Source organism: Hyperoodon ampullatus, assembly GCF_949752795.1.
Source record: "Hyperoodon ampullatus genome assembly, chromosome: 3".
Lineage (NCBI taxonomy): Eukaryota > Metazoa > Chordata > Mammalia > Artiodactyla > Ziphiidae > Hyperoodon > Hyperoodon ampullatus.
The window spans coordinates 27,327,731-27,350,065 of record NC_136916.1 but is presented as its reverse complement, the minus strand read 5'-3'; the positions used below and the strand labels follow the sequence as shown (position 1 = coordinate 27,350,065).

Here is a 22,335-nt window from a genome sequence, read left to right as displayed (position 1 = left end):
GATGACATGATACTCTACATAGAGAATCCTAAAGATGCCACCAGAAAACTACTAGAGCTAATCAATGAATCTGTTAAAAGTTGCAGGATACAAAACTAATGCACAGAAATCTCTTGCATTTGTATACACTAACGATGAAAAATGGCAAAGAGAAATTAAGGAAACACTCCCATTTACCACTGCAACAAAGAGAATAAAATATCTAGGAATAAACCTACCTAGGGAGACAAAAGACCTGTATGCAGAAAACTGTAAGACACTGATGAAAGAAATTAAAAATGACACAAACAGATGGAGGGATATACCATGTTCTTGGATGGGAAGAATCAATATTGTGAAAATGACTCTACTACCCAAAGCAATCTACAGATTCAATGCAATCCCCATCAAACTACCAATGGCATTTTTTACAGAACTAGAACAAAAAATCTTAAAATCTGTACGGAGATACAAAGGACCCTGAATAGCCAAAGCAGTCTTGAGGGAAAAAAACGGAGCTGGAGGAATCAGACTCCCTGACTTCAGACTATACTACAAAGCTACAGTAATCAAGACAATATGGTACTGGCACAAAAACAGAAATACAGATCAATGAAACAGGATAGAAAGCCCAGAGACAAACCCACACACCTATGGTCAACTAATCTTTGACAAAGGAGGCAAGGATATACAATGGAGAAAAGACAGTCTCTTCGATAAGTGGTGCTGGGAAAACTGGACAGACATGTAAAAGAATGAAATTAGAACACTCTCTAACACCACACACAAAAATAAACTCAAAATGGATTCAAGACCTAAATGTAAGACTGGACACTATAAAACTCTTAGAGGAAAACATAGGAAGAACACTCTTTGACATAAATCACAGCAAGATCTTTTTTGATCCACCTCCTAAAGAAAAAACAAAAAAACAAAGGAGACCTAATGAAACTTAAAAGCTTTTGCAAAGCAAAGGAAACTGCAAACAAGACGAAAAGAAAACTCTCAGAATGGGAGAAAATATTTGCAAATGAATCAACGGACAAAGGATTAATCTCCAAATATATAAATAGCTCATGCAACTCAATATTAAAGAAACAAACAACCCAATCCAAAAATGGGCAGAAGACCTAAATAGACATCCCTCCAAAGAAGACATACAGATGGCCAAGAAGCACATGAAAAGCTGCTCAACATCACTAATTATTAGAGAAATGCAAATCAGAACTACAGTGACGTATCACTTCACACTAGTTAGAATGAGCATCATCAGAAAATCTACAAACAACAAGGGCTTCCCTGGTGGCGCAGTGGTTGAGAGTCCGCCTGCCGATGCAGGGGACACGGGTTCGTGCCCCAGTCTGGGAGGATCCCACATGCCGCGGAGCGGTTGGTCCCGTGAGCCGTGGCCACTGAGCCTGCGCGTCCGCAATGGGAGAGGCCACAACAGTGAGAGGCCCGCATACCGCAAAAAAAAAAAAAAAAAAAAAAAAGAAAATCTACAAACAACAAATGCTGGAGAGGGTGTGGAAAAAAGCAAACCCTCTTGAACTGTTGGTGGGAATGTAAATTGATATAGCCACTATGGAGAATTGTATGGAGGTTCCTTAAAAAACAAAAATAGAATTACCATATGACCCAGCAATCCCACTACTGGGCATATACCCAGAGAAACCATAATTCAAAAAGACACATGCACCCCAATGTTCATTGCAGCACTATTTACAATAGCCAGGTCAAGGAAGCAACCTAAATGCCCATCGACAGACGAATGGATAAAGAAGATGTGGTACATATATACAATGGAGTATTACTCAGCCATAGAAAGGAATGAAATTTATAGAGATGTGGATGGATCTAGAGACTGTCATACAGAGTGAAGTCAGAAAGAGCAAAACAAATATCGTATATTAACGCATATACGTGGAGCCTAGTAAAATGGTACAGATGAACTGGTTTGCAGGGAAGAAACAGAGACACAGATGTGGAGAACAAACGTATGGACACCAAGGTGGGAAAGTGGCGAAGGGGGCGGGGGGTGAGGTGTGACGTGACGAACTGGGAGATTGGGATTGACATATGTACACTAATACGTATAAAATGGATAACTAATAAGAAACTGCTGTATAAAAAAATAATATTTTATAATAAACTATAATGGAAAAAAATCTGAAAAAGAATCTATAGCTATATCTGAATCACTTTGCTGTACACCAGAAACTAACACAACATTGTAAATCAACTATACTTCAATTAAAAAAAATTTATGCAAGAGCTTAAAGTAACTAACTCTTTGTATGTCTAAAGAAGAATTCAGAGATTATAAATAGGTTATAAGTTGACATTAATTGTGTCTTTACAAAATTATATCACCTCCAACTTAGCATGATAAAAGGGAATTACTTTTCACTTCAAGTCATATCCACCTCCTGACAAGCCTGATAAATTCTTCATGTTATCCCAGCCAACTTTTTTTGGCGGGGGGGGGTTGGGGGGTGTATATGTATTTGCGTGTACTGTGTGTATGCATATATATATTAATAGACTTCATTAATACATAAGTCACATACGATAAAATTCACAACTTTAAAGATACAACCCAATGGATTCTGACAAAGGTATCATGATGCAGAAGGTGCCATCACCCCCGGAAGGTTCCCCGCAGGTGATCCCCACTGTGCTCCCGGACTCACCGGCCTCTGTCAGTAGAGCATCGCCATTTCTAGGGCTTCAGGTAAATGAACCTGTTACACAGGTGTTCCTTTGTGCACTTAGCACAATGCTTTGAGACTCGCGGATATTGAGTGTATCAGTATTTTGGTCCCCTTTATGGCTGAGCAGCATTTCACTGTGTGGATATTTCACAGTATTTCCCTGTGTGGACACCACGTGGGTGGAAATGAGGCTGGCTCAAGTTCCATGTGGACCGATGCTTTCACTTCTCTTGGGTAAATGCTCAGGAGTAGGACCACCGGGCTTTACAGGCAGTGCAGGTTAGCACTGGAAGATACCACAGACCCCTTTCTGTGCTCATAGCACCTGCACCACAGGGACTGGGGTGGAGGGGGGGTTCCATGAGGAGCTCAAGGCCTGTGTCGCCCCCGAGACCTGCCTCTCCTGAACCCACAGCTCACACAGGGCCTATTTGCAGTTAATTATGTACTGCAACACAACACACATTTAGTGGCCTATTACAGCCCCTGGTATAGAAAAGGCATTTGTAAAATCTGTGAATGAATAAACCTTATAAAGCCACCTCTTTTCCAGTATGCCTGCCTTTCCTGCTGAATCACAGGGTGGATTTTCTAAAAACAGGGTCAATCCTACTGGGGTTGAACCCACTGCACCAAACAGAGAACTCCATAGGCAACCAACAGAGGACTGTTGGCTGAAACGACACTTATCCCTAAACAGCACAGTGGGGTTGGGTGAAGGCGAGGGAATTACCAGGCCTGACCTTTTTCATAGATCTGCTGCTTGTCTTCCGGTGAAAGAGAGTTGACCTTTTGCTTCAGTTTTTCTGTTTCCAGCTGCATTTGTTTCTCGGAATACTTGTCGTCTGGTTTCATTGATAAAGTCAACTTATGCTGATTATTCTGCAACAAAAAAGCCAAATTAAAACAAGATTTTATCATGTCCAGCACCGAGCCAGCCTTGAGCAGGGTGGTCTCGGGGCCCTGCAGTTCCATTTTCCCATTTCACACAGTCACAACAACAGAACTCGCCCCAAAGGGCTGTGTGTGGAGAGCCTGTGAGCCACACGCAATCCTCGAGGTCCATGTGCTCTGCGGGGACCACGTGTTCCACACAAGCCAGTGCTGTTACACGACCACTGTGGTTACTACGTCTTAACCACAAACGTGATGACATTCGACATTCCCTTTACACGTTGGTTGGACAAAGAAACCACTTGCACTTTTTAGTATTATAAACTTTTGGCTTTAGTCTAAATGGAAAATAACACAGAATAAAGGAATTTAATTTTTATCTAGTCTTCATTATACTGTTAACTTCTCAAAGGCTGGGACTAAATTCTGCACTCAATATTTTATAAATTATGAGGACAAAACAGATATTGCCCTAACGTGAAAATAAATGTTAGGTGACTTAATGTGCCTCTGATTTACGCAGCCACTAGAAACACACGCACGCAAAAGGCTCACCTGTGACACTACACAGAGTGGGAGAATTACAGCACGACAAGCACTTCATGTGAAATAACTCGTAACTCAAGAGAGACTGCTGGCCTAATGGCCCCAAATGCTGGTGCACAGGAACGTGGCTTCCACTCACGGCAGGATGGTGTTGTCCCCCCACCCCCCGACCCCCAGGGCAAGGGAGGTGGATGACATTCTGTCCTATCAGTGACCATCCACCAAGGAACACACACCAAGCACAAAAGCCCACAAATCTGTGGAGACAAACAAGCGAGCACCAGAAGACGCCTTGGTAAAAACCACCAGAACATTTACACATTTAGGCGACTCTTCTCGTATCCTATATATCCTATTACCAAAACACGACAAAAACACGGGCAGATGTTTTGTTATACACATACCTACACGCATTCATATGTAAAAAAAACACATGCACATATTCATATAAAACCAACCTAAGAATCTGGAAAATTGAATTTTTAAAGCTAATATAACCATTTACAATTTTAATTTGTAAGTAAGAAATTATATCACCTGCCTATTAGCAGAAATGGACTTATACAATGTAGATTATATTCCTAACGCTCCCTTCATTGTTATAAAATTCAACTTCAAAACTACAGACATAAATCCTCCAAGTTTCTTACCTTAAAATACTGTTTTACTTTTTCTTGCAAAAACTTTGGATTTTCCTCCAGGCACTTCCGGAACCGAGCCACCTGACTCCCGAGCTTCAGGAGCTCCACGGGGTCCCCATCATGATTCCAGCAGGAAGCTACGTACTGCAACAGGGGTCACAACATGTGGCACGTTACCTGTAAACTCTGTGTCGGTTCAGCCAACATCCAAGCCTATCTTTTCATTAAGAATCAGTTTCTATATTTAAAAATACCACAGATGACTGCTCATGACAAAAATTAAGTCATTCTTTGGCTAGAAGAAGGAAAACTAAACTCATTTTATGTGAGTTTTTTTCCTAGCAAATTAAAAAGCACAGGTTCAAAAAGTACTTTTTGGAAAATATAATTACTAATATTTATCATAAATCCCTATCTGTTTAAAGCACTCTGCATAAACCTATTAAAAAATAAGACATCGGAAAGCTAATGAAGTAAGCTAGTAAAAAGACAAGCCAATGTATTATTAAAATTAAATTAACAGTAATTTTATATCCGATCCGAAACACCATAACTTTCAAGGTTCAAATGAAAGGTGCTGTGAATAACAATCTATATTTTCAAGAACCACTAATTATAAAGGTAACAAAAAGAGAAATGAGGTGTTTGAGCAATACACACAGACGTCAGGGTGAGTCCAAAGCTGACAGACTGGTGCTTCATCTGTATCTCAATTTTATGAAGTAAGGCTTCAATTCGATCATCTTCAAATCCTTTCCTATAGAAACACCAAGAACTCAGATGTTGAGAAGAAATCCATGTTTCTGAACAAGGCAGCTCCCATGAAGAAGCGTGTGTTCTGTGACGTAAAGTGCCCCCTACACTCAGGAGGGGGGGACTCCAGCCCAACCCCACAGACACCGCACGTACTCGATGATGTCATCCAGTGTCCTATCCACGAGGTCCTGGACTGTCTGAATGTCCTTCTCTGCAATACCCTGCAGGCCCACGCTGAAGTAGGCCTCCCGTGTGCAGCCATTGTACCTGGGATACAAAAGCAGGTAATGCGTTAGAATCTGTACAGCCTCCATCACTCGTATATAAGATGCTTTACTGAGATCAAATCCTCTACAGGACACAGGCAAGGACTCCCCCATGAGAAAGCCAGTAAAGCAGCGTCCTCGGGTATTTGCTGCTCAGACACAACTGGTCACATTTACATTCATGCCCTTTTAACATTTCTAAAAATCACAATTTAAATTTTAGATTTAAGGCAGAATAAATCTAGAGAGTTTTACAAAATCTTAAGACTTCAAAGAATATTTAATGGCCTGATTTTTAAAACAGGCAGCAGTATGCCATTCTGAGATCTTGGAAGAGCTACCTTGTTGGGTTTTGTTTGTTTTTTTTTGCCAAATGTCCCCTGCAGAGGACACAAACAGCTTGTCCTGGAACCATAGCTGGGGTGGGAAGAGGGCCGTCCTGTGACTATGGAATGTGGAGCATCTACACCCGACCCCCGCCCATGAGCTGCCACTTGTAACAACCTAAAATGTGTCCAGACACTGTGAAATGTCAAAATTGCCCCTAATCGTGGACAAATGATCTGATCTGATAATAAAACATACCCAACATCAGGGGAAAAGTCTGTGCCGAGTCCAGATTCAATGAGGGCTTTGTAGAAGGGGGAGTTGGGGCCACTGATCAAGAGTGAAGACAGAAGGTTCAACGTGAAGGCTTCAAATGTGTCAGTGATGCTTCATTTATAAAAACGGGAGGGGGGAGGAAAAAAGGGAAACGGTTGGCCCATATGTTTTCAAAATTATTAAAATCACTACTAAATTGACACTTATTTCCCCCCAAAACTGAAATTCTACTAGAAATTCTTGCATTTCAACCTCTATTTTAACAGTTACATGGGTAGAGAGAGTATTTTTTGATATTCAAAGCTCTCATATGCTGGCATTCTGGGGCTCCCAAACCCTGAGGCTAACAGAGCTGCACACGCATGCTATCACACGACAGGGTTGCCCAGCACTCTGACATGCACTGTTTCAGTATAACCGCACCGCCCACACGCAAATGAGACACACACAGGAAACGGGGCCATTCGGTCAGGCTGTGCAGCTGCAGAGGGCAGACACCGACAGCGCGGCAGGACCCCTTCCTGCGGGCCCAGGCCTCTGGGATTACAGTCTCGTGTGAACAAGGTTCTTTCAAGGCCACAGTTCACAGTGCTCTTCTCACGCGCAGAGGCATCCCCGACCCCAACACTAAACCCAAACCATGCCAGATGTTGTTAAAAACACCCCACACCTAACACTGCTGGACTCCCCAATTCTTACCGTCCACTCACTTACGCCCAAGTGGAGTCCTCCGCCCCCGACCTCCCAGCTACCCCGTCCCCACTGGGTCAGCAGCATGAGCTCCACGCACACTCACTCTGGCAGGAGGAAGCTGACACTGATGGTCGTCTGCTCTGAGGAGCCCGCAGCCAGCGAGTCCGGGGCACACGTGATCTGGAACTCCCTCTGGAAGAGGACAGAGCATGTGTGAAGGGCTTCAAACAAGCACAGGTTACCTGATGTGTAAAACGGTCCACGGGATACTTTTCACTAGATTAACTTTCCTCCCAAACAAATAACTGCTCTTCAGGCTTGAAAAGCTGTTACGTACATGGCACAGCCCACGGCATCTGAAAACCCTATTAACACACGCCCGCGCCTCCGTATCACGTATCTGACAGGCCTGGTGACACTGATGACTCTGGACCCGGCACTTACAGGCTTATCCCAAGGCTTCTGGGCTGGCACTGCGGTACATGGCTTGATTCTCTGAAATTTACTCAGTGCTTCTTCATGGATTTGTTTCAGATGCTGTTCTAGCGGAAAATTACCATAAGTGAAGAACCTGAAATTTTGAGAGAATACCTTAGTTTATTTTAGGTTAAAAGATTAGAAATCAACACAGACGGCTTTGTATGAACTGGAGGGTGTGCAGGACATGACAGCCGATAACGAGCCAGTTTCCACGCTGAAGTGAACTTCACACAGGAACACCTTTTTTCACTTAACCACAAACAACAAAGAGGCTTTTGCTCTTTTTACAAGATGTGGTTCAAACAAAACACAAATTGTACAAAAGGGATTAATTAAATGTACTCTGGCAAAAACTGCTCTTCATTTTGAATCTACTATAAAGGTGTTTCAAAAACCAAATAAGTTGCACATTAAAATACTTAAGACCTTAGCTACAGTAACACAATAATCCACCTAAGACTACCAAACAAAATTTAATTCACAAACTTCAAACTTAGGCTACAAGTTTCAGGTCACACATGTTTTTAAGACAACATATTATTCATCGGGGATAAAGAGGACAATGACAGACTTCATCTTTGTAATAGAATGCTGTGTGAGCTACGCTTAAGGGCTAGGGAAGTAGCAACCTGAAGATCCCGTCACATCTCCCACTCGGAATTTAGAATGTGATAATCCAGTGGCAACAAGCACCCCTGGTGCCATCTAAACACAGTCTCTATATGCCCGTCTGCATTTAGCTCCAAACTCCCTAGAGAAAAGGCCAGCTACGGACTGGGGGCAGGATGAGCCTGGATTTGGGGCTGGGGCAGAAACCAGTGAAGTTACTGAAGACTAAAGACCTTCAGAAAGACAGGATGACTGTCAAGGAACTTCCTTAGGCCACAGTGGGGCAAATTTGAGCATTAAAAAAATTTATTTTAATTTCACTTGATCACACCTTAAATATATACATATATGAAAACGTTTCCATGAGGTTGTAACGATATTTTAAAAACTGAAATAATTCAAACAAGACTAAAAAGAAGTCCTTTCTGTCGTCACTGGAGGAGTGCCCGCCCCCACAACTGGACAGCCGGGGGAAGCCTCACTCCCACTGCCCACCCTCCGCCTCTCCCGGGAGAACCGTGCTTCAGGGTAAACTCTTCTTTACAGAAACCCAGCCAATAAATATAGAAGAAATTACAGAATTCTTCAGAAAATTTGCAAACCCTATCACAGGAACTGCTCCAGGCAACAATTATCACTGAACACGAGAGCCGCTCCCAGGCCGTGAGGAGCCTGAATATTCTCGGGGCCAGCACGCCACCCCAGCAGACGGCCTGGGTCCGCAGGGGGAGCGGGCTTTCAGTGGAGCGAGGTCGTCATCACCATCCCACCAGCCCTGGCATCCCCGCTGGGTGCCGCAGGCATCACCTACGAGGGTGCAGGCAGTCTCTGGACCCATGTCCAGCTCTCAGGAAACACAGGAGCACGTCTGCCGATACCAGAGAAGCGGCGAGACACCCCAGGAGGCGAGAAAGTCAAGAGGGGGCCTGGTCCATGAGAATGAGGAGGGGGAACTGTCCCAGTAGAAAGGGTGCTTAGGAGACACGGCGGGGAAAGGCAGTTTGTGGGCCTCATCTGATCAAATATTTCGGGGACAACTGGAAAATCAATTTGGGCTGAGGTATAGGTGGTTTTAATCAATTATTTTTTATTTTGTTAAACGTGAAAATGGTAGTATCTTATGTAAAAGAACATCCTCGAACATATCTGCATGTATCTACATGTACCTACGTACACGTCCAAAGGATGAAGCTATGCGGTAAGTGTACGGAGTTCGTTGTTCTACTCTCTACACTCTCCTAGATGCTTTAGGCTTTTCATAATTTAAATTTAAGAATTTTGCACTTAAAATAATCTTGCAAGTATGACTTTACGTGAACGCCTAATGTATTTGCAAACACGGCTATTAGCGTTTTATTATTAACGGTATCTTACACAAGCAATCTATCAGGAAGTAAATCTCTGAGGTTTACTGATGCAGCCGCCACTTCGGGGGCACCTCTCCAGCGTCCGTGTCAGCCTGCGAGGAGGACCTGCCAGCCTCCCGTCACCCGCTCAGCACAAAGCTGAGCCGCAGAGGAGGCGGGCGCGCAGGCCGGGCCCTCAGCGTGCTGGGTGTGTGAGAGTTACCGCTGCAGACCCGAAGGAGTGTCTACACGCACACAATTGTTAAGCAAACCTTTCCAAGCCGAACTGGAGAGAAGCATGACAGTGCAAGGAAAGCAAACACCTGGCACCGAACTTCACAAGGCAGTCACCTGGCGTTGCTGGGATGGTAGTGTGTGGCATGGAACTGTCTGAGCTGCTCCCACGTGAGGTCCGGGATGCACAAGGGGTCCCCTCCGGAGACCACTGAGTACGTGTGGTCGGGAAGCAGGCGGCTCTGAACGTGCTGCGAGAACATCCTCTCGTTATCTGTCTTCAAGTAAAAGTACACGTGTACGTGAAGACCAACGCAGGGACTGTTCGTGTAATTCAACAAATCAGCCACGTCCTGGGAGCACACCCACCAACATCCCGCAAGGACAACCGTTCTCGTGGTACAGGAGGACGCCCACCGATGCATCTTTCAGCCATGAAGTGATGTTAATTAAGGTGTGTACGGTTTGTTCAGGCGTGGTGCTACCACACACTTTTAAGCCCTACAGTAAAGTGTACACGTAACTTTTACACGCACCGGGAGCCAAAAATCCCTGTGACCCGCCTGACTGAGACGTTCACTCTATGCAGTGGTCTTTACTCATACCTTGATTTGTAATTAAATCTGTAAACCCCACTGTATACTCGGGCAAGAGAGAGTGGAAAAGACACTCGGGATCGTCAGAAACGCGGTCTTCACCTGGCTGACACCCTGCAGGTCACAGGTCACTGTGGCTCCCACATCACAGCTGGGAACTGCTGTCCAGCTCACCGTCCTGCAGTCCCTGCTCACGGCACTGTGCCCGCTAATTCCTGTTCTCACAGTGAAAAAACTGTGACATGGGAGGATGCCAACTAACTACCAAGCCTATTTGTACTTCAACACTTCATACAGTAAGATAATTTAGCCCAACATGAAAAAGGAAAACACTCACAAACGCTCCCTTCATTTCGTTAAAGACGACTCCTTTGAAGACCAAGGGCGTCTGGGGGTCATTGGGATCCTCATGTTCTAGTCGCCATCCTTCCTGACTAAAGAGTAACAAACAATTACATGGGGACGGTGACTCTATCACTAAGGTAAAGATCAATTAACCAATCACAACATACCAGAAATCCAGTTCCCGCAAGCAAGGAAAGAAGGCTGCATCCAAATACACGGATAGGAGGTTCCGGAAGTCCTTGGGGTTTTGTGTAGAAAATGGGTACAGGGTGTAATCACTAGCTGGACACAATGAAGAGGGTGATTTTAAATACAGCAGTTCCCGCAGGACTCCTCCACCTCAGCCCCGTCTCGGCCTCACGGCAGGCCTGACCTGGCAGGGGCACAGAGGCAGCAGCGCCCACTCTGGGCGGCAGGTCTGGCGCCGGGGTCACCGTGGGCCCAGAGGAGACGGCCTGGCCCATGGAGCGCCCACTGCGTGTGCCCAGCCGCCCCCGTCGCCAGCCCGTCACTGCCCGGCTTCCTGCAGTCACCACCCAGACACCAGCACCATCACCGCTAACCTAAGCTCCAGAGGCTGAGCTTTATAACTTTACTCCCCAAAGAAAATGGCTGTCACCTTTTCCAGACAAAACTCAGACACATTTTTCCTAAACTCCAGGTTTTATAATCAACCACAATTTGGCTTTCCCAAATGATTAAGCTTCTAACGTCCTCCAGACAGGGAATGGGAAATCTACCCCAGTCTCCTGAGTGCCAACACCCCAACCCTCCCGCAATCTCAGAAACTGCAGGAAGGCAGGCTGCGTCCCCAGACCGCGTCTCACCCGTGAAGGCGTTCATGAACGTAGACAGCGACCTGTTCAGCATCTTGAAGAAGGGGTCCCGGCAGGGGTACCTCTGAGAGCCGCACAGGACCGTGTGCTCCAGGACGTGCGGGGCACCGCTGCTGTCCACGGGGGTGGTGCGGAACTGCACGCTGCGGGGACAGGGCCCACACCCGGTCAGCCGCCGCCCGGCCGTGGGGAGCAGCGGAGGGAAACTCCTCTACCCTCCCTGTGAACTGCTGAAGGTGCAGTAGATGCTCCGAGCAGAGCATCCAGATCGAGACCTCAGGACGCAGCACACACCTGAACAGGTTGTTTCTGTCCTCTCTGGCCAGGTGCAAGTGCTGTGCTCCCGTGCTGTCATGGCTGAGTTTCACGGCGGTCAGGGATAGCTCAGGAACAGACGTTACCTGAACCAACGAGGAAAACAGGAACAACTCAGCTCGGCTGGAAAGGCGTCCAGGACGGTGACAGTGCATCCATGGCTGTGGGACCAGCTCGCCTGCCTGAGGCTAAGGCAGTACTGGCAGGAACCACCACGTGCAGAGCCCATAGACCAGGAAGGCAGGACCCGGGGCTGAGGACAAGGCACACCTTCTCTCCTCAATGCTCACTGTTGGCTAGGGATTTCCTGACTGCGCCACAGGTAACGCTGGGAAGCAAGCATTCCCACCCCATCAGGGTGATGAGACGGTTTGCTAAGACCACAGAGCCTGGACTGAGACCCCTTCTGTCACACCAGGCTGCCCCGAAGGAGATCAGGCTTTCGCGTGGAATGTCTGTGGTGTCTCTCGCACACTTCATCTCCGGGGATGCTCAGAACAGCCCGGCCAGGAGGTAAACACAGGGATGGACCTGAGCCTGGGGCAGCTGAAGGATGCTCTTGGGGCTAAACTTTGCCTCTACCGGTTTATGAGTTCCTGGCGGTGAGCTGGGGCTATCACCATTTACTTATTCCTGGTGGGAGGGTCCATGAGGGTACACATCACTCCCCACAGAGGCAAACCCGTTCTCACCCCTGCTGGAGGCTGTGTATGCGTGCGTGCTTCCGTAACTTCCACTGTCCTCGGTACTAAAGCAACTGTGTCAAGGCCCCTCTCCTTCAACCGCAGCACCACGTCATCGTAACCACCACACAGCCGTGAGAGTGGCTTGTCTTCGCTGACAACTTACTGGCAGGGCAGAGATGAGAACTCGGGTGTCCTGAGCCTGCTCTGGGGGCCCTGCCACAAAAGCTATGTGCTTCAAGTGTTCTACTGATGCCCACGTAAGCTATACCTATGAAATCATTTATGTCTCGAAATCATTTATACCTCAGAGTTCACAACTGTGCTTTGTAAGATGTGATCAATGAATTTAAAACCAGTCTGCCTCATAAACAGCTTTCACAGTAACTGTTTCTAAAAAGCATGATAGCTTACCATAAACTAAGTTTCTACAAAACTTGAAACATAAAGGAAAAGAATCAGTCTCTGAACAACGCATTATTAACCACAACTGTATTAGAAATCCCAAGTCCCCTGAGAAGTCTTTAGGGGCCTCACAAATGCTCTCGCCCACACCCCTCTAAGTGGCTCAAAGCTCCTGGACCCTGCCTTGAACACTCCCTGTCCCTGCGCTGGGCCCGCTCCCGTTTCCTGGAGACAGATGGCGGCTCTCCTTTCCTGCTCCACAAACCCGTCCCCACCCAGCGCCCAGCAGCCCCCTCTCCTGCGTCTTCCTCTTGCTCTCTGCACCTCAGCAAGCTGTTCCTTGTCCTGCAGCTGCACACGTGTCCTTCTGACTGGGAGCTGCTTGCCTCTGTTCTCATTAGAGTGTCAAGCACAGTGTGAAACCAGCAACCAGTCAATTATATGATGTGCATTGTTTTCAATTATAGCATTAAAGAAAAAAACAATGTGAAAGTTTAAGCCAAACAAAGCAATAGCCAAATAAAACCCATTTTTACATAAACTTAAGTACCTATAGGCCCACAATCTCTTTTCTATAATCCTGAAACCCAAATGGCTCAAAAACAGAAAGATTTTGCCTAAGTTTGGAGCAAACTCAGCCGACGGTGAAACTTGACCTGAATAGATGTGGGGCCTTCAGTCTTCATTACCAGTCACGACTGATGCAGAAACAAAAATGAGTTTACTTTCTGAGCTCTGAAAAGATGTGAGGCATCTAGGGGTTCAGGGAAGGGGTTAGGGATCTGTACTCATTTAAGAGTCAGAAAATCCCTTCATTTGCAAACTCTGCTCCTTTGAGCACCTGCTGTGAAACAGGAGGAAGCCAGGGCCTGGGGACACAGATGAAAACCCCCTGCGGTCTCCGCTCTGGGACCTGACACAGGAAGAGCACACAGGGCCTACCTGGCTGACAGTGAAGCCGTGGATCTTCTCTCCGACCCGGTACCGCAGCAGCGCCCTCTCACAGGCCATGGTGCTCGCCCACCTCCATGCTCCGAGGCTGGCGGTGCTATGTTTAAGGAAAGTAATCAAAGTTACATGATTTGCAGGGAGATTAGCTAACATAATTCAGCAACATAATGAAAACGCTGTCATGGGATAAAGAATTCAAAGAAAAATGAAAACCTGCATCTTCTAAACACATTCCAGGAAATTTCCATTAAAGTTCTTTCAGTTTTATCTCAACTCATGCAACGTCAACTAATAAATAAATGTTGAAAACCTTTTATTTGTACATGTCCATAAATAACTATAATACAATTATGACACCCATTTCCCTTGTGTAAAAAACAACTCATGTCAAAATCACAGTATGCCAATAAATTCAGTCTACAATGAAGTCCCATTACGTACCTACCAAATGGGTGAAAACCAAGAAGTCTAGTTATTACCAGGTACTCACACACAGCCACTGGGTGTGCACACTGAATGGAGACTGCGGAAGAGCACTGGCCTTATTCAGATTAGCAGTTCATTCCCCTGGATGTATGTGCCCTGGAGACCTGCGCTCAGGCCCTGGTGCCCGCACCCGTACGTGTACAAACACACACACACACACACACACACACACACACACACACACACACGCATACACCATTCCCAAGAGTCCCAAACCCCAGTGGCCCAGATGTCCAGCAACAGAGAACACATAAATTGTGGACTATTCAGTTGATAAACTTAGTCCTAAGACTGAATGGACTACAACTGTATGTATCAAAGATGTGGGCACATGATGCTAAGCCAAAAAAAATTACAAAGGACAGACACAATATTAATCTAAACAGGTACTGTTCAATCAGGTAACGGTGTATCATGGGAGGATAGATGGATGGTAAAAACACAAAGAAAAATAAGGAGGTTATTTCTGTAAACCAGAAGGGCGATTTCATTTAAGAGGGAGGAGAATTATGACGTATGATGGATGGGTAAGGTGTAATCTTAAACTGGGTAATGGTGACACAGCTTATTTTTAAATAATTTTTCTCTCAACTGCATTATACGTTTTATGGTGTTTTCTACATTAACGATGTATCCCCAAAATATTTCTTTTATATAAGATAAGCACAGAATACACTGACTCATTCAATATCAGGCAATAGTACGGGATGTTCTATAAACAACCAACACTTCCCTCCCCGATTTAGCCACTCTTACAATTATGAGATAGAGGATTTTAACCCAAAACACCAATAAGGGCAGCCCAACAACAGACAACCCCCTGCTCCCTCCCCTGGGCTAACAGCAGCTAAACTCCACCACAAACTCAACAAGATTCTGTGAATTAGCGTGAAATTAAACAACTCATCTTCCTTTAAAACGTAAAATGTTGCGGTATTTTACATACTCAACAAGATTCTGTGAATTAGCATGAAACTAAACAATTCACTTTGTTTAAAAAGTAAAATATTGTCCTATTTTACAAACTCAAAACAAATGATAGTCATTCATGGTTTGCAGCTAAACACACTCCTTTTCCATAAACCTTCTCATTAAACACAAACCTCCTCCACTCCCCGAGTCGCCACTCTCATCAAGGCCGCAGGTAAGTAAGCGCAGCTGCGGAGCCTGAGGCCTCCCTGCCCACAACTACACACAGGGAACTGGAGTTAACGCCTAATTAGACCCGTAACTGCCGCCTATTTTTATTCTCGCATTAAAATCCACACCAACGACAATCTTCACCTCAAAAACCCCGACAACCTGCACGCAGGGCCACCGCTCTGGGAGGCCCGGAGTGAGAGGGGTCAGGCCAGGTCCTCGACGGCTGTACCCCAATCTTTCCTGGCTGCAGCACCCCAACCCTGGTAACTGGACAGGAACTCCGTTCCTCTGGGGGGAGGCCACTGGAGGGGCTGCTCTGCCATCCCGATGGGCTCTCGGAGCGGGAGGTCCCGGGCGAGGGGCCCCGGGGTGCACGAGCCACCAAACGAGGGGGCCGGGGGTGCGGGACGCCCCAGCAGAGGGGCCCCGGGATGACGGAGCCCCCAAGCAGAGTGACCCCGGGAGCCCCAGAACAAGGTGCTGAGGTGCGGCACCCCGGACCAGAGAGAGACCCCGAGGCCTCCAGCGCCCGCCGGGCTCCCGGCGCCCTCGCCGCCCACCTTCCCTCCCCGCTTCCCTTTCCCCTCCCCTTCCTCGCTCCCCACAAACTTCCCCCTTTCCTCCTCCCCGCTCCCCGCCGCCTCTTACCGGCCCCTCAGCCTCCGCAGAGCAACCCTGCCTCTCCACCCGTTGCGCCACATGGCTTCCGACTAGCGCACCGCCGGCCGTGACCCCACTTAACCCGACGCACGGCGCGGGGCGGGACGAGCCGGCCTCCACCCTATTGGCCAGCGCGCAGGGCGACGGCTCCTCCAATAGGCTGGCGAGGAAGGGGGCGGGCCCCGCTGCGGCGGGGCGGGACTCGAGGGCGGGGAGGGCGAAGCGACGGGGGGCGGGGCTGAGAGCCACGGGCAGGCGTAGGGAGGGGCGGGGCCTGCGCAGGGGAGGGGCGGGCGTGTGCAGGGGAGGGGCGGACTTACGCTGAGCCAGGTGAATTGCGTGGTCCTCTGGCCACAGGTGGACGCTGGTCTACGGAATGGAAGTTGTGCGTACAGGCGTCCATCAGCAGGTCTCCGGCAGTGAAGTGAGAAGGGCGTCCAGGTTGAGGCTCCTGCCGGGTGCCCTAGCCCCGGGCTGTGTAGCTTCGTGGATAAGGTTCGAGGACTGCATCACCTGCTTTCCACGGCCACGATTCCATGATGTCATGCTCTTACTTACGAACGGTCCCAACCAGAATATCCCCAGCAAACCGCAGGGCAGCTCCCCACCAGCATTTCGTGCCTGGGGGGACTACACACGTGGCCTACTCGAACCTCAGGGATTGGCTCCAGGAGGGCAGAGCATGAGTGGGTGGGCCGGCAGGAGGCTGTGGGCTGTCAGGGGCATTTGGGATTAAACACACCTGGGCACGGTATGGGAGGGACTTGGAAGAATGCAGGACCCGAGTCTGACCTCAGTTTCTCAGAGCTTTTGTTTCCTCCATTCTCTCGACTCCCGCATCCCACCCACCCCCTCCCCCATCCCACGACTTCAAAGGGACTCATATCTCCCTGCCCCTTCCTTCCTCCAGGCTCTAAAGAAAGAACAATAAGTAGACAGGTGCAACTGATTTGAACACGAAACGCTCTGACAGCAACGTAAAGGGTAATAAGGCAAGGAAAAGTCACCAAAGCCTACAAAAACCTCTCCACAATGCGGAGGATTCTGCAGTTAACCAGTTATTCAGTGGAGAATCCAGCTGAACCAGGACAAACAAGGGTAATGATGAGAAGGTACGGACACAAACATACTCCGTGCAAATACCTTTCCTCTGATGAGAATTTGGGTGATAAATGTTAGACCCACAACATCTCTGTGATCTTGGAGGAGACAGTTGGGTGTTATTAACCCTGCTGTGATTGTGCAGGAAACTGAGGCACTGGAAGGTTCTAGAATTTTGATCTCTGAAGAATAAATGCTACAGAAATCCAGTAATTGCCACTTAGTAGAATGTTTCCACAGGATAAACCTCACTGATGGCTGACCCACACATACACGCTAAGAATTTATACATAATTATTTTGAGCAGCACCAACATAATATTAACATTCATATGTAATCTCAATTTACATTAACACAAATCTTTGCAAGGTAGAAAAGAAACATCAAAAATTGTCTATGCAATATCCTGTGTTACCAAAAAAAATCCTATGTTATAATGAAACGTTGTGCTAGTAAGATTAGCAAGTGAGCATTCTCAGAATAGACTGTGCCTGGGACATAGAAAGGCAATCAAGTGAATATCGGAGTGTCATGAGTAGAATTGTATCTCCCCAAAAAGATATGGTGAAGTCCTAACCCCCAGAACCTCAAAATGTGGCCTCATTCAGAAATAGGGTTTGTACTGAAGTAAACAAGTTAAAATGATAATCCAATATGACTGGTGTCCTTTTAAAAGGGGATAGTTAGGCACCTTGACACACACAGGAAAAGACCACATGAAGATGAAGGCAAAGATGCTTCTACAAGCCAAGGTACCCAAGGATTACCAGCAACACCAGAAGCTGGGGGAGAGCTAGGAACGGATTCTCCCTCACAGCCTCAAAATGAACCAATCTGCCAACACCTTGATCTCCAAATTCTGGACTCCGGAATGATGAGACAGTGAGTTTCTGCTGTGCTAAGCCACCCAGTTTGTGGTACTTTGTCACAAAGCCCTAGCAAACTAAGAACCAAGATGTCAAAGTTCTTTTACCTCCAGAAGGAAAATATGAAATAGTTTAACTGAATATGTTGTTTTCCAGGATTGCGTGTCATCGATAAAATGCATGCTTTTGCAAATCTCTTATTTCTGAATCCTTCATAAACAGCAATCAAGTGATGACTGCTGGAAATGCAAAGTGTGTGTCTGCAAAGTTGGCATGAAGGAAAGGTATAAAATGTCAACAGACTCAGTGCTGATAACATGAAATAAGGGGAAACAGCCTCAGACTAAAACCCAAACTGCAGTCCTAGCACTCTTTATTTTTTTTCACTCAATAAATGTTTATTCTGTGTCACCTGTTTGCAACCACTGAACATTTCATTACCGATAAGTTTGCATAAAGCATTTTATCTTTCTGTTGAGCTTATAAAAACGGTATCGTCTGTAAAGAGAAAGAGGTCCCAATTTTCTCCGAGTGGACTTTCAACCCTAAGGTCCTATAGTTTTGTCATCTTAGGTCTTAATTTTGACGTTGGTCACACACTGACTTCAGCCTTCTGTTTTGTCTGTTTAAAATGACCCATTCAGAAATTCACATAATTTGGCAGATTTTGATTTCATTTCTACTTCTAGGTACATTCCCTGATGTTCACCTCTGATGCACATCACCTCTTCCCCTGCAATTAGTTTAACTTTGGGTGTTTTAAGTAGTTGTTTTAGAAAACCTAAGATGTTTTTGAGATTCCTCTTGGCTAAAATCCTTAATACTTAAAAAAAAAAAACTTTACAAATTTACATATAACTATGAGACAAAAAGGCCAGGATTAATGGTTAAGAAAAGGTACATTAAAATAACAATGAGGTATTATCTATCAAATGTAACAGTTTGATAAAACTCAAGGCTAGTGAGGTCTGTGAAGTTACAGGGATCAGGTATTTTTATGCTCTGGGAGCTATACTATATATATTTACCTTTTGGAAAGCACTTTGGCATCATTTATACATATTTTAAATGCATGTACTCATCCACCAGAAATTTCACTTCATGAAAATTACCCTACAGCTATATTCTCACATGGGCACAATAATGTATAAATAAAGATGTTCCCTGCAGCACTGTCTGACTACAACAAATATTGAACATACAAGTCTACCAAGAGGAGTTTTCTTAAATAAAATGTAACACATTTATATAAATACTACACAGATAGTAGAAATAGTGATATGCACTATCTTTCATATATCTATATCTACATCTATATCTATCTATCTATCTAGCACAAATTAGAAAAAAAAAAAATCCGGATGCATGCTGAAGCTCTCACTTGAGTGGGGAAAATATACTTGCATTTGAGTGGAATGAGTCAAAGGAGATCTTAATTGTGAACCTAATATAACACTTTAACAAAAGGCATTTAACAAAGACCTAAATAAAGGGCAAGAGGTTCTGTTTCCATGGACAGGAAGCTCAGTATGATAAGGATGTCATTCCCCTCCAAAAATGCAATGCAATTCTGATAAAAATCCCAACAGATTATGAGCACAAGGTGATCCTAAGATAGAGATGAAGGAGAAAAGGCTAAAGAACAGGCAAAGCAATTTTGAAGCACAGTGTGGGAAACTTCTTTTAGCAGGAATTTTAAAAAGTCTTATTAAGGACTTTTAGATTTATTAAGTCTACAAAGCTATAGCAAATAAGATAATGTGTATTAACACAGAGGGAGAGAGAGGCAAAGAGGCTGAAGGAATCTAGAAAAAGCCAGGAACAGACACCTACAATAGGTCACTGGAGAACAGATTCAATAAATCTTGTAAATTACATGGGGAAAAAGTGGAATTGCTACTTCAAATCACTTTGTACATACCTCAAGGCCACAGTGATATTATACTTCTAAGGACTTAGAAGTTTTACTTTTCTCACTTATGATTTTAATACATGTAGTTTGAATTTTGTTTCTGCTCTCTGTAATAGAAAAATCCTGAAGATTAAAATGCCCGCAGAATGAGTCATTAGGTTGGCCCCCTGACCCATGGTGCAATTTTAAGTTGGAGTCGAAGCAGAGAAAGGACCTTCCCTCCCACCCCATCATCCTCAGCATGCATGCACTGATGCCTGAAATACCGCAGTGGGAGAAAATTATGTTCCAAATTCAGCAAAATGCTTAAAATGCAATACCCATTTTCTCAAAATCACACTGAGAGTGAATGACTTTTCTTGACCATGTGTAAGGAACATGACTGACAGGGGATACAGAAAGAATGTCGAAGGATATGGGAAAAGGGTTCATCGCCAGATGGAAATGAGAAAATGAAGAGGGAAAAAATTATAACCTAGAAACTGCCAAAAACAACATTTATTCTCTTCAAATGTTTCTTTTCTAAGGGTAGCCATTACTCAAATTTTAATTGTTTTATATGTTTCAGATGTTTTAACAGCAACTCAAAAGCTACTGTTTCTTTGTGAACGATTTGGTAACTTGCGAAACTAAACCATGGTTTACTCAGTTGGTTACCACACAGAACCATCCAGTTCAAGGCTCCATGTCTGACCTTTTAGCTGCTCCATGGTCATGAATTACTTGCTTTATGTGATAAATCATTTTACAATACTTGTAACACTTTATAATAATTTTGTAATCGGTTTCCAAGGTAGGAGTGCAATGTGTTCATAATCACTCTCTTGTTGGTAAAATTTTTTTGAGCTCCTAGGACAGGCTACATACTTTTCTGCTGCTAAATTTTGGGTAAATTTTTAGAAATTACCTCTTCAGGCAGAGATTAAAGACATGGCCCCTACTTTTATGGGACCTTTGGTCTAGCTGGGCTAAAATCAAGGTGTCAGCAGGGGCGTGTTTCCTCTGGAGGCTTTGGGGAGAATCCTTTTTCTTGCCTGTTCCAGCTTCTAGAGGATGCCCACATTCCTTGACTCATGGCACCTTCTTTTCAACTTCAAAGGCAGCAATGGCTGGTCCAAGTCTTTCTTCCGATGCCATTTCTCTGGATCTGATGCTTTTGCCTCCCTTTTCCCTATCTAAACACCCTTGTAATTACACTGGGCCCACCCAGACAATCCAAAATAATCTCCTTATTTTAAGGTCATCTGACTGGCAACCTTAATTTCCCCTTGCCACAAATCACAACAGACTCACAGGTTCCAGGGATTGGGAAGTGGCATGTTTTGGGGCCATTATGCTACCTACTATAATGTTAAAATAAATCACCTCCTATATTATGAAATGCCAGAAATCTTTAAAAACAAAATATTTAGTTGTAAAAATTAATGTCTTACTAATCTGTTGTTGATATTTGAGAACAAAATTGTCGGGTTTCTATTCCTAAAAAGAGGCAGTCTGTTGATATCCATTCACTCTTTTTTGTTTTTCCCCGGAGCTTCTTTCTTGACTTTATTTACTGGTCAAAATCATTATTTCATGAAACAAATGTGAAGTTTATTCCCAAATTGTTTTTTTTTTTCAGCAAAACATTCTACAATACTATAGCTTACTTGTGTGAAGGGGGAATTTTAACACACCAGAAATAGAAAAAAATATATTGTAATTGAATTTTCACACATCACTTTTTGGAGCTTTGATACAAATATCTGTCAGAGAAAGAATAGATGAGTACTATTGCAGGTTGGAGGATGGAAAAGAATACGCATGATAGCATTTATACAGCATTTTAATGTATTATTGTTTGTGGCAGTGAAATAAATATTCATTAGTGAGATGGCTTTTTACTGGAAACAAGCCAGAGGCAACAGGATACTTATACAATAAAAAGCTCAATGGGGGAAAAGCTGTTTTTAATTAATTCTCAATTGGTCCTGTTTTAAACTCAGAGACCATATCATCATTCAAGTAGATTGATTTCAACAGATCTCTTAACGTACTAATCATTACAATTACTTTTGTATCAATAATATTGATAATGTTATCTATATTATCAATTTGGGAACTGATAATTATCAAATATTAAATAATATCAAATTTGGGCAATACTGATAATATTCCCAAAGTGGGAAGAGCAGAACTGGTCTTATTTCTAATGCGAGGGTCTTTAGGGCACCTGAGTTTGAAAATACAAAGTTGGGAAGGACTACATTCCAATATGAAGTCCACGTCCAAGGAG

General features: G+C 44.9%; 1 protein-coding gene across 1 annotated transcript in view; it reads right to left on the bottom strand.

Annotated features, from left to right (window-relative positions):
* Nucleotides 1-16,222, bottom strand: part of PITRM1 (pitrilysin metallopeptidase 1) — a gene marked incomplete at its 5' end in the record, with an annotated part of 32,946 nt that extends 16,724 nt beyond the window's left edge. Inside the window, 14 exons of the mRNA XM_079700633.1 lie at nucleotides 3,437-3,575; nucleotides 4,784-4,918; nucleotides 5,435-5,531; nucleotides 5,684-5,797; nucleotides 6,382-6,510; nucleotides 7,196-7,284; nucleotides 7,537-7,663; nucleotides 9,879-10,039; nucleotides 10,695-10,791; nucleotides 10,870-10,984; nucleotides 11,530-11,681; nucleotides 11,833-11,939; nucleotides 13,884-13,989; nucleotides 16,170-16,222. Coding sequence (XP_079556759.1) covers nucleotides 3,437-3,575; nucleotides 4,784-4,918; nucleotides 5,435-5,531; nucleotides 5,684-5,797; nucleotides 6,382-6,510; nucleotides 7,196-7,284; nucleotides 7,537-7,663; nucleotides 9,879-10,039; nucleotides 10,695-10,791; nucleotides 10,870-10,984; nucleotides 11,530-11,681; nucleotides 11,833-11,939; nucleotides 13,884-13,989; nucleotides 16,170-16,222 — 1,621 coding nt within the window. The remainder of the gene's footprint in view (nucleotides 1-3,436; nucleotides 3,576-4,783; nucleotides 4,919-5,434; nucleotides 5,532-5,683; nucleotides 5,798-6,381; nucleotides 6,511-7,195; nucleotides 7,285-7,536; nucleotides 7,664-9,878; nucleotides 10,040-10,694; nucleotides 10,792-10,869; nucleotides 10,985-11,529; nucleotides 11,682-11,832; nucleotides 11,940-13,883; nucleotides 13,990-16,169) is intronic.
* Nucleotides 16,223-22,335: the final 6,113 nt, after the last annotated feature.